General features: G+C 42.8%; 1 protein-coding gene across 6 annotated transcripts in view; it reads left to right on the top strand.

Moving 5' to 3' along the window:
• asxl2 (ASXL transcriptional regulator 2) overlaps positions 1-12228 on the top strand; it is a 206354-nt gene that overhangs the window by 152634 nt on the left and 41492 nt on the right. For all 6 annotated transcript variants that reach the window (XM_063036057.1, XM_063036095.1, XM_063036076.1 and 3 more), the window contains one exon: positions 4249-4389. In XM_063036057.1, the coding sequence (XP_062892127.1) occupies positions 4249-4389 (141 nt within the window). The remainder of the gene's footprint in view (positions 1-4248; positions 4390-12228) is intronic.

Raw genomic sequence — 12228 nt, forward strand, 5'->3', positions numbered from 1 at the left:
GTGCTCCTGTAGAAGGTTGTTAGAATGGGGGTGGAGAGCCTTGCCCACCTCAATCTATCCTCAGAAAGTGTCGGCGTTGCATCGCCTTCTTGACTAATGAGGAAATGTTGCAGAAGAGGCATTCTGCCTGAACATAGCATCCACATGCTGAGCAGGCCTAGGGTTGCCGAGTTGAGTTCATGCATAGGTTGTAATGAAGACTGAGATGTTGCTTTCCCACCTACTGGAAGTTGGCCAAAAGCAGGCGAACGATCTGGCCAGGATGACCTGTATTCCAAATTTTCAGAAGAAGTGGCTGAAGCGATAGTGGATGTATGAGTGGCAATTTTCCACAATTTTCTGGATTTTGGAGCAGTTCCAATGAATTGAGTAAACGCAAATATAGCATTGCGTATCCAAAAAAGAGTGAATGAGAAAATGGAGAAGTACAGCCAAATTAACTTGGAATAATTTCTCTGGGGCTGCCATCATTAAGGAGATGAGAACAGGAAAGCTGGAAAATGGGAACGTGAAATCATGCTGGCTGAGGCTGCTGGTTTCAAAGGGAATCAGCATCAGGTTTGTTATCACTGTTAACTTTGTGGCAGTAGTGCAATGCAAAAATTACCATAAGTTATAAAAATAAATAACACAAAAGAGGACTAGCGAGGTAATGTTCATGGACCATTCAGATATCTGATGGTGGAGGGGAAGAAGTTGTGCCTGAAATATTGAGTGTTGTCTTCTAATGGCACTGATGAGAAGAGGCCATGTCCTGGAAGGTGAGGATCCTTCATGATGGATGCCACCTTTGCCTCTTGAAGATGACCTCGGTGGGGAAGGTTGCTGGAGCTGGCTGATTCTACAACCCTCTGCAGCCTCTGTTGATCCCGTGTACTGGTGCCTTCATACTGCGCAGTGAGGTGGCCAGTCAAAATGCTGTCCTTCGCGCATCTGTGCATCTGTTGTTGGTGACTTAACAAATCTCCCCAAGGTATAGCAGCTGGTGTGCCTTCTTCATGATTGCATCAATATGTTGGGCGGAGGATAGATCTGTTGGCATTCAGTTTATTCCCATGCAAAGAGGTTTGGAATTTATTGAGTGTTAAGTGCTGCCAGGTATTTAAATACTTCCTTACATAGTTTGCATTCTTATCAGGCCTCACCTGTTTTCATTTTTCTAAACCTGCTGTAAACCATCTTTTTTATTTATCCAACCTGTGATGTTCCTTGACTTCCAGGTTCTTTGGACTTGTTGCCCTTCACCATTACGGAAACTTCTTGATCCAGAGCTTCCAATCATTTGTTTTTTGAATCGCAAACAAAAATCTAAAGGTTCAAGTAATGGCCTAGAAATTCTACTGTGTCATAAAAGACTTAGTAAAATGCTGTAGCGAGGCTTTATGAGGCTGAATTCAAAGGTGCTGTGTGCTATGGAATAGCGCTTAGGCTAATAAATGCATACAAAGACTTTTGCTCTGTAGCTCTGTCATGGTTAATGGTCTAGGGTACTGTGGACTTCCAAACCTGACCTTTGGAATTTGCAGACATGATTGGATCTGCTTAAAGGGGCACAAGTTTGGAGTCTTGACCAAGGGATTTGTGATCAGAAGCACAATCGGATGAGGGTCAGGTGGGCGGGAGGTTAAGGCCATGAGCAGGAGCCCAGAAGCTAAAAGAATGGAATGGGTCAGTGTAGAATTCTTCAAGGAACTACCTACAAGAAAACCAGCACCTTGGACTCCCTCAACAAACACAGTAAATACACACAAAATGCTGGAGGAACTCAGCAGGCCAAGCAGCATCTATGGAAAAGAGTAAACAGTTGATGTTTTAATCCGAGACCCTTCAGCAGCACCTGATGAAGAGTATTGGCCTGAAACGTCGATTGTGTACTCTTTTCCACAAATGACAGGTGTGTTTACGGACACTTTAAATCTCTCCCTCTCCCAGTGTAGAGTGGCCTCCTGCTTCAAAACATCTAACATTGTTGTTGTACCTAAAAAGACCAAGATAACATGTCCGAACAACTGGCGTCCTGTTGCACTCACCTCAACAATTGAGAGGCTGGTCAAGGACTACATCTGCAGCTTGCTTCCACCCACACTGGACCCCCTACAATTCGCCTACCAACACAACCGATCGACAGGTGACACAATAGCCACAGCTCTATGCACCGTCCTTACACGTCTGGAGAAGAAGGATGGTTATGTGAAAATGCTGTTCTTGGACTACAATTCAGCGTTCAACACGATAATCCCCTCCAGGTTCGACAAGAAGCTCAGAGACCCCAGCCTTCACCCTGCCTTGTGCAGCTGGATCCTGGATTTCCTGTCAGATCGCCGGCAGGTGGTAAGAGAGGGACCTCTGTCCCTCTGACCCTCAACACAGGTGCCAGAACCAACAGGCTCCAGGACAGCTTCTTCCACCAGGCCATCAGACTGATTAATTCACGCTGATACAATTGTATTTCTCTGCTATATTGACTGTCCTGCTGTATATACTATTTATTACAAATTACTATAAATTGCACATTGCACATTTAGACGGAGCCTTAATGTAAAGAGTTTTACTCCTCATGTATGTGAAGGATGTAAGGAATAAAGTCAGTTTAGTTCAATTTTTCCTAGATGCTGCCTGGCCTGCTGAGTTCCTCCAGCGCTTTGTGTCATATCACTTTGATTTCCAGCGTCAGCGGATTTTCTCTTGTTTGAAATACAGTAAATGCAGCCTTCCTTAATGGGAGAGCAGAGGTTCCTCAAGTGTAAGGCCTGCTTTAGTGTGACTGGCTTGTGACATTTGCAGGTCACAGCCACATAAGTGATGTCAAAGTGTGCACTCACTGACAGGTGTGAGGATGAGAGATTACAGTAAACGAACTGATTGCATTTGATGTTTGAGTTTTGTTAAAGTGAACTTGCTGAGAGTGCAGAGGCATTGCACTGTGCAGAAGAATTTCCAATACAGTGAGATGAATAAACAATGTTATGCACCATGATTTCAAGGGGATTCTAGAGAGCTTGGTCTTAAAACAACTTTATAACATGAAATGGCCATTGGGTTTCGTGAGTGAGATGATATGCTTGAGAGCATAGAGCAATGTTGGGCACGTGCTCTCTGAGAATCAGAATCAGGTTTATTATCACCGGCATGTGTCATGCAATTTGTTAACTTAACAGTAGCAGTAGAATGCAATACATGATAATATAGAAAGAATGAATAAATAAATTACAGTAAGTATATACCTGTGCAGACCATAAGACATAGGATAAGAATTAGGCCATTTGGCCCATCGAGTCTGCTTCGCGATTCAATCATGGCTGATCCTCTTTCCCCTCCTCAGCCCCATGGTCTTGCCTTCTCCCCGTAACCTTTGATGCCGTGTCCAATCAAGAACCTATCAAGCTCTGCCTTAAATATACCCAACAACCTTGCCTCCACAGCTGCCTGTGGTGATAAGTTCCACAAATTCACCACCCTCTGTCGAAAGAAATTTCTGCACCTTTCTGTTTTAAATGGACGCTTCTCTTTTCTGAGGCTGTGCCCTCTCGTCCAAGACTCCCCCACCAAGGGAAATATCCTTTCCACATCTACTCTGTCTAGGCCTTTCAACATTAGAAAGATTTCAATGAGATACCCCCTTCAGCATTCTAAATTCCAGCAAGTATAGATGCAGCTATCAAATGTTCCTCGTATGATAACACTTTCATTCCTAGAATCATCCTCGTGAACCTCCTCTGTACCCTTGCCAGCACATCCTTTCTTAGATGAGGAGCTGTTCACAATACTCAAGGTGAGGCCTCGCCAATGTCTTATAAAGCCTCAGCATCACATCACTGCTCTTGTATTCTGGACCTCTTGAAATGAATGCTAACATTGTATTTGCCTTCCTCATCACCAATTCCAGCTGGAAGTTAGCCTTTAGGTTGTTCTGCATGAGGACTTCCAAGTCCATTTGCATCTCAGATATTTGGATTTTCTCCTCATTTAGAAAACAGTTTGCACGTTTATTTTTACTACCAAAGTACATGACCATGCATTTTCCAACATTGTATTTCATTTGCCACTCTTCCCATTATTAAATAGGTTAAAATAGTGCAGTGCAAAAACAGAAGTAGTATACATTTTAAAAAATTAGACTTATGAAAAGAAATGAGTGGATCTTGAAGATTGCCTTGAGCTTTTAATTTTTTTTGGTGTTTGTCCTTGCCAATTAATGTAGATAAGCAGCATTTTCATCTAAAAACAGAATATCACCTCTTACCACAGGTTGGGAAACAAAGCAGTCAGACGGATGTTCAACAAATCCTCAGAATTCAACCTCCACTCCATCAGTATCCGGTAAAATGGAACAAGCTCTGTCTGGGCTGGGCAGGAAACCCACTCAGAGGTCTGAGAGGCTCAATGCAAGTGAGTTTATAATGTATTTTATTGGACTATCTACGCTGTTCAGTTCTGTAAATATAGAAAATATCAAGAAAAGGAACACAGAAAAAAAGACGTTTGTTGGAGTTGCTGGGATTGAGGTGGGAAAAAGCCAGTAGTGACTTCTGCCAGCAGGTGCACACCAACAGTGTGGTTGAAAAGGCTGACAATCTATTTTCTGTCTCTAATCAATGCACTTCTGGAATCTTAACAAAGAGTTATTGTGCATGAGGCTTCCACACTGTTAGTGAGAAATGCATTTCCTTTGTCTTGGAAGTTCACTGTTAACTGAAGTATTTGATCGTGACTGTAAGACATCGGAGCAGAATTAAGCCATTCAGCCCACTGAGACGACTCTGCCATTCCATCATGGCTGATTTATTTTCACTCTCAATACCGTTCTCCTGCCTCCTTCCCATGACCTGTGACTAATTGTGGATTAATTTCCAAAATTTGATTCGTGAAGAACCTATCAGCTTCCGCCTTAAATATACTCAATGACTTGGCCTGCACAGCCTTCTGTAGCAATCAATTCCACAGGTTTGCAACCTGCCAGCTAAAGAAATTTTTCTTCATCTCTGTTCTCAATGGATGCGTCTCTGTTCTGAGACTGTGCCCTCTGATCTGAGACACCACCACCATGGGAAGCATCCTCTCCACCTCCACTCTGTCTAGGCCTTTCAATATGCGATCAGTTTCAACGAGATCCACCCTCATTCTTCTAAACCTCAGCGAGTGCAGGCCCAGAGCCATCAAATGCTTCTCATATGTTAACCCTTTCAATTCTGGGATCATTCTTGTGAATCTTCTCTGGACACCCTCCAATGGTTGCACGTCTTTTCTTCGATAAGGAGCCTGAAATTGCTCACAATACTCTAAAAATGCCATCAGAATTGTTTCTCCCTGAACGATCTAAAAACAAAATTGGAACAGCAACAAAACCTTCCCTCTTATTTGGGTCAAGGAGAAGAATGAAGTGCTTGGTTGCCAGAGTAAATGCGACTAGAATGAGAGCGAGAGGAAACATTTCCAGAGTTTGTTCAGATTAGAGTAGCAGTGGCATGAGATGTCAATGTGTGCATGTGGTATATGGATAGGTACATGGATGGTCCTGGTGCAGATCAATGCGAGTAGACAGTTTAAATAGGTTGGCATGGACTAGATGGGCCAAAGAGCCTGTTTCTGTGCTGTACTTTTCCATGACCATGGGAAATGTTAAAATGAGTGTGGGGCAAAGGATGAGAATCTTGGTTGGCATGAAGCAGATGGGCCAAAGGGCCTGTTTCCTTGTTCTCTGACTATGTGCAATGAACAGCTCTGATGTTGAATCACAATCCATTTTCTCCTGTTAGACACAATCCATTTTCTCCTGTTAGACACAATCCACAGAGAAAAACACATTCAAAGCTAGCATGTGTGAATTGCCCTGAGTCCAAAGTGACTATTATGAAGCGATATATGTTCTCTATAACCAAATTAACCAAATTGCTAGAAAGCACGGTTCAAGTTTGTAAACAAAAACTGTGCATAAATTAGCAGGTCATTGCAGGAATGCCATTGTGGGAGTTGATTCTCCTTTGGGCACGGGATGTTCACAACAGTGGAAAAATAACAGAAATGTTTGCTTTGTACTTTTCTCAAATCTTCAGTGAACTCCCAAGCAGGTTGGAACTAGAAACACTGCTGTACAGTGCAGCAAATGGAAAATTCATCCAGATGCACTGAAGGGTGAAAGATGATCCCTTGGTTCTTGTTTAGGAAGCACCATAAAACCAAAGCATTTTGTCATTCTCATTTCTTCACTTGGTATCTAATTTATGGAATTACGTACCCCCCATGACACTTTAAGGACTCATTCTGCATTATAAAATTGTAATATAAACCAACAGCAAGGCCACAGAATACATAACTTTAGCAAAAAGCAGAAGGCTAACTACCCGCAAACAAAGATTGGATAAAAAATTCAGAGAGAGCAACCAACTGTTGATTCAATAGTTAGCAGAATGTATGCTGCAGATGGGATGGTAGTGCAGCTTCAGCAGCCCAGGTTTCTGACCTTGAATGATTGCTCTGTGGATTTTTCATGTTCTCCCTGCGAATGTGCAAGTTCGCCGCACATGGTTTCTCTGTTTTCCTCCCATGTCCAAAGACTATGAGTTCTTAATTTATCTCTGTGAGGCCAGGGTTGTAAATGGGTGTAACGTTGAAGCAGGTTCACGGATTTGGTGAATGACTGCGAATAAGTATATAAATCATTTATTTACAAACAGTAACAATTCAATCAGACACTCATGTTCCCCAGGTTACAGAAACTACAAAGTCGAGTATTCAACAAACAGATATGTAGTTAAAAGTGTGTGTGAGGCCTACTTCTAAAAGCTCTGCACAGCTTGCTTTAAACAAAGGAAGAGAGGGAGCAAGCCTCCTGAACGTGCTATCTTATACCCAGGATATAAAGCGGGGCACTAGGCCGCCAACCAATGAGAAGAGCAGCTGCAGTTTCTGAACTAACCAATCAGGATGGAAGCACCTTTCGACCAGCAAAATAAGCCGTGCCCCAGGAGGCACCCCTGAAAATTTGCGAGACCGTGATGATCCAACCCTCAAACTAGTAAGACCCTTGTGAACTCCCAACAAAGCTAGATATAAAACACAATACCCAGTACTCTAAACCCAATTGTGACCACCCTGCCCAGTGTACTACAGTAGTCCACCAGCCTCCCTGTGCCACAAAAGGCCACCAGCCCCACCCTGGAGTGTAACAGCTAATGAGCTGGTCCCCCACTTAATCTGACACACTGACTCTCAGATGTGATGATCCAGATGAGTGATATTCCCCGGCCTGTCAAGCATGTAGGGGCAGCTTTTTTGACCATTAACAGTCAAAGTGCCACTTCGCTTTGAGAGCTGATAATCTAAGGCCATCAAAATCAGTTCCCAGGACAGTCTGGCCATATCATGCCGAGAAAGGCTATCATTGGAAACCTTCCTTGCTTTGTGATAGCCCTTACTGTGCCAACTAACATGGGCAAGGTGCTCAGCCAGGGCACTGGGGTGGTATACGTTCTGCACCACATATCAACTGTACCACCCTGTGGGGGGGGGGGGGAACGGTGCATGAGCAGGCCTGGGAACTACATATCCAGTGAGTGCCAGTCAGCGTCTAGCAAGTGCCCACCTTCACCACACCATTTGGGATAGACACATCCATCCCAGGATACTGCTCCTGCTCACACTTGCCATCCACCATGTACCTGTGCTTATCATACCACCACCACCATTCCCTGTCAAATGGGAACTTCAAGAGTCAGGACCTTCCAATTATGTAGGGAAGTACTAGCCCTTAAAACACTCACTCAGCAAGGGCTGTTTTGTCTCTAGTTTCTTGAGGCTGTTACTGTACTCTTGGTCGAGATTGGCTGGAATAGACGACTACTTCCCAGCTCCCCCCCCAAGACAGAATGCCAAAGCCCAAGAAGCCAGATCATTTCCTCCAACAGTCTGTTTCTCTTGTCATCAAAGGGATTAATATTAGCGGCATGCCTTCCGCAATGTAGTAAGAATTCCTCATACAAATTCAGCAACCTGATCCGTTGATCCATGTGAGAATTCAAACACCATTCCAGGAATGTATCACAGGATCTCCCACGACAAGTCAGCCTCCACCACTTTGCCATTCTGTAATGCAAGGAGATACAGTGGCATGCAAAAGTTTGGGCACCCCTGTTCAAAATTCCTGTTACTGTGAATAGCTAAGTGAGTAAAAGATGAACTGATTTCCAAAAGGCATAAAGTTAAAGATGGCACATTTCTTTAATATTTTATACAAGAAAACTTTTTTTTATTTTCATCTTTTACAGTTTCAAAATAACAAAAAAGGAAAAGGGCCCAAAGCAAAAGTTTGGGCACCCTGCATGGCAGTACTTAGTAACACCCCCTTTGGCAAGTATCACAGCTTGTGGATGCTTTCTGTAGCCAGCTAAGAGTCTTTCAAGCAACACACATCAAAGTTGCTGGTGAACACAGCAGGCCAGGCAGCATCTCTAGGAAGAGGTACAGTCGACGTTTCAGGCCGAGACCCTTCGTCAGGACTGTTGTTTAAGAGTCTTTCAATTCTTGTTTGGGGAATTCTCGCCCATTTTTCCTAGCAAAAGGCTTCTAGTTCTGTGAGATTCTTGGGCCATCTTGCATGCATTGCTCTTTTGAGGTCTAACAACAGATTCTCGATGATGTTTAGGTCGGGGGACTGTGAGGGCCATGGCAAAACCTTCAGCTTGCACCTCTTGAGGTAGTCCATTGTGGATTTTGAGGTGTGTTTAGGATCATTATCCTGTTGTAGAAGCTATCCTCTTTTCATCTTTGGCTTTTTTACAGGCGGTGTGATGTTCGCTTCCAGAATTTGCTGGTATTTAATTGAATTCATTCTTCCCTCTTCCCCGTGCCACTGGCTGCAACACAAGCCCAAAGCATGATCGATTCACCCTCGTGCTTAACAGTTGGAGAGGTGTTCTTTTCATGAAATTCTGCACCCTTTTTTCTCCAAACATACCTTTGCTCATTGTGGCCAAAAACTTCTATTCAAAAAGTTCAAAAGAACATCTGAACAAGCCTGATGTATTTTGGAAACAAGTCCTGTGGACTGATGAAGTTAAAATGGAACTTCTTGGCCGCAATGAGCAAAGGAATATTTAGAGAAAACAGGGTGCAGAATTTCATGAAAAGAATACCTCTCCAACTGTTAAACACAGGGGTGGATCAATCATGCTTTGGGCTTGTGTTGCAGCCAGTGACATGGGGAACATTTACTGGTAGAGGGAAGAATGAATTCAGTTAAATACCAGCAAATTCTGGAAGCAAACATAACACCGTCTGTAAAAAAGCCGAAGATGAAAAGAGGATGGCTTCTACAACAAGATAATGATCCTAAACACACCTCAAAATCCACAACAGACTACCTCAAGAGGTGCAAGCTGAAGGTTTTGCCATGGCCCTCACAGTCTCCCGAACTAAACATCATCGAAAATCTGTGGGTAGACCTCAAAAGAGTAGTGCATGCAAGACAGCCCAAGAATCTCTCAGAACTAGAAGTATTTTGCAAGGAAGAATGGGCAAAAATCCCTCAAACAAGAACTGAAAGACTTAGCTGGCTACAAAAAGTGTTTACAAGCTGCGATACTTGCCAAAGGGGGTGTTACTAAGTACTGCCTTGCAGGGTGCCCAAACTTTTGCTTCGGGCCCTTTTGCTTTTTCATTATTTTGAAACTGTAAAAGATGGAAATAAAGAAGTTTTCTTGTTTAAAATATTAAAGAACTGTGTCATCTTTAACTTTATGCCTTTTGGAAATTAGTTCATCTTTTACTGACTTAGCTATTCACAGTAACAGAAATTTCTATCAGAGGTGCTCAAACTTTTGCATGCCACTGTATACAGATGCATTCCCTCTTGATTAATCACTGGGTATTTAGAAAAAAGAAAACAAAAACTTCTAGAATTGCTCCCCAAATGCTTATGTCCCTCAGAAATATGGGCATCTCATTTCTGGAATAAAGATGCTCAAATTTCTACCCAATCAACTCAAATTTCATGTAGCCAGTGTGAAATGTGAGTTGTCTCTAAAACCGATTACATGGAAAACAAGTAACAAAACGCAAGAAACAAAGTAACAGATTAATACACAATAAACACATAATAGATTTCAAAAATGAGAAACAAATTAACAGATTTTTTAGAAACACAAGATATAAAGCTCAGGCTGTATTCCTCTTCTCTAAAAACTTCTCATGGAACTGCAAAACCTCAGACAGGCAGTTAATTCCCATGGGGAATAGCACACTTATCAGAGAACAACTGAGAAGGAAAAAGCAACTGGACAGGGCCCAACACATTCACATTGTCTCTTAACGACAAAGTCGTCACGCACGCATGCACGCACACACGCACGTAGACACACACATCCACACGTCATATTTCTCCGCATTCAAATCATTCACACTACTTACAGGGAAGAGGGATGCAGGTCAAATGACCCCCTCCCTATGAGGGTGAGGTGTGAAAGGTCTAACCCTCCACCAGATTCCCACTGCTGTCACAGGTCGGCAACGGCCCTCTGAAGGAAACACGAGGAAGGGGAGTACAAAGAATCTGACAGAGGAACAAAAGAAGCTTTTATCAGGAGAGGACTTGAGAAATGACCCCTCCCCCTAATGGCCTTCCATTCTCGCCTCCCTTGACAGTACTCCCTCCACCTTACATAGAGGGTGGGGTAGGAATCCCTCTTACCTGCTCCTCTGGGACCCCAGCTTTAAGCAACGCTAAAAATATTTTTAATAAGACGTGCAGGATCCCTCGCCCCTCGTCTGTTTATCCAACTCCCTTACCTGTCCAGGTACGCCCTCTTCTACATGAAAGTCCAGAGAAATAATTGAAGAAATGGAATTGTTTCACTTATGTCTCCTAAATGGGACACTCAGTGTTTTACGTGAATAGGGTGTCGATTCTGAACAGGAGGGAAAGTTATGAAAATGTGAGCAAAGGTCAGAGATTTAATTTTCAGAGACTCTGGCCAAATCACAATGCAAAGATGTTGGACATTGCAAATGAATATGTATAGACTTGAGGTAAAATATGTTCTGTATATACTTTTTATTATTATCTATTGAGCCCTATTGTTTTCACTAGTTGTTGCTATGCATTGCAGTGCTGTTTTGGAAACATGCAAAGGACTTGTTTGGGAGTGTTGAGTATCCAGGATCTTCATAGAAATATTTATTTGCATATTAGCATTCTGGCTTTAGAAGGTTCTGCAACGTACAGAATTTTGTGACATTAGGTCACATTCAGTCATTTTGTCATATGGATGTGACAGCTTTGCCATCAGGAACATTAGTAAACCAATGGCAAAACCCTAGTGTACTACAAGTATATTTATAGCATACTGGAATACAAGCTGGGGTTGGGCAATAATTTAACTGTTAATAGTCTTAATACTGCTGTCCCCACTGAGTGCAATATGTGTGGAGAATTAGCTTTACACATGTAAGGTCAGCTGTTCAGTTTCTTTTAAAGTTAAATTATTTAAGGAATTAATTAAATTAATTGTAACATTTTGGCATAGTGTGCTTAAGCAAATGAAGGCATAACAAAGCTTGTGGACTGCATAGCCAGTATCATATGAAAACTCCTGGATGCTGCCCAGGAGCTGAACAAGTTCAAGTTCTCGGTCCCGGAGCTTGAAAAATACCTGACACCTTCCAGGACTGTAAGCAAGGTTCAGCAAGTGGCCAACCCCAAAGTGCAAAACTAGGAATTGGTGACTGCCAGACAGACAACTAGATAGTCTAATGGACTCCTGACTCTTTTCCTAGTATCTTGTTTTAAAAGCTACCTGAGGCCATGCACCTTGGTGAACACGAAAGAACCACAGCGACCAGAAATGAGAAAAATAGCCAAGAAAGCATAGTTATAAAGGAGTGTTTAGTTAAAACAGCAGACCTGTTTCCAGATGAGATGTTGTCAGACAGGTTCTAGAATCATGGATAAATCTTAACAACCTAATGGGAGTGGAGGTCATAGATTATTTTGGTGCCAATATGTGCCACTTGTTGGTAAATGAAGAAATAGAAGGATTGCCGGTGAATGAATGCTGGCCAGAGGGACACTGCAAAAGGAAGGGCTTGACAATCCTGGGCCATTGGATCTAGTTCTGGGCAAGTTGAGTTGCACCTCAACAGGGCTGCAACAAATGTTTTCAGAAGCAGGTTTGCTGGAGCTATTGGAGAAGGGGCCACCTTGGCAGGAGGATGGAAAGGGAGAAAAAGCAGAAC

The sequence above is a fragment of the Mobula hypostoma genome, chromosome 2, assembly GCF_963921235.1.
Source record: "Mobula hypostoma chromosome 2, sMobHyp1.1, whole genome shotgun sequence".
Classification (NCBI taxonomy): Eukaryota; Metazoa; Chordata; class Chondrichthyes; order Myliobatiformes; family Myliobatidae; genus Mobula; species Mobula hypostoma.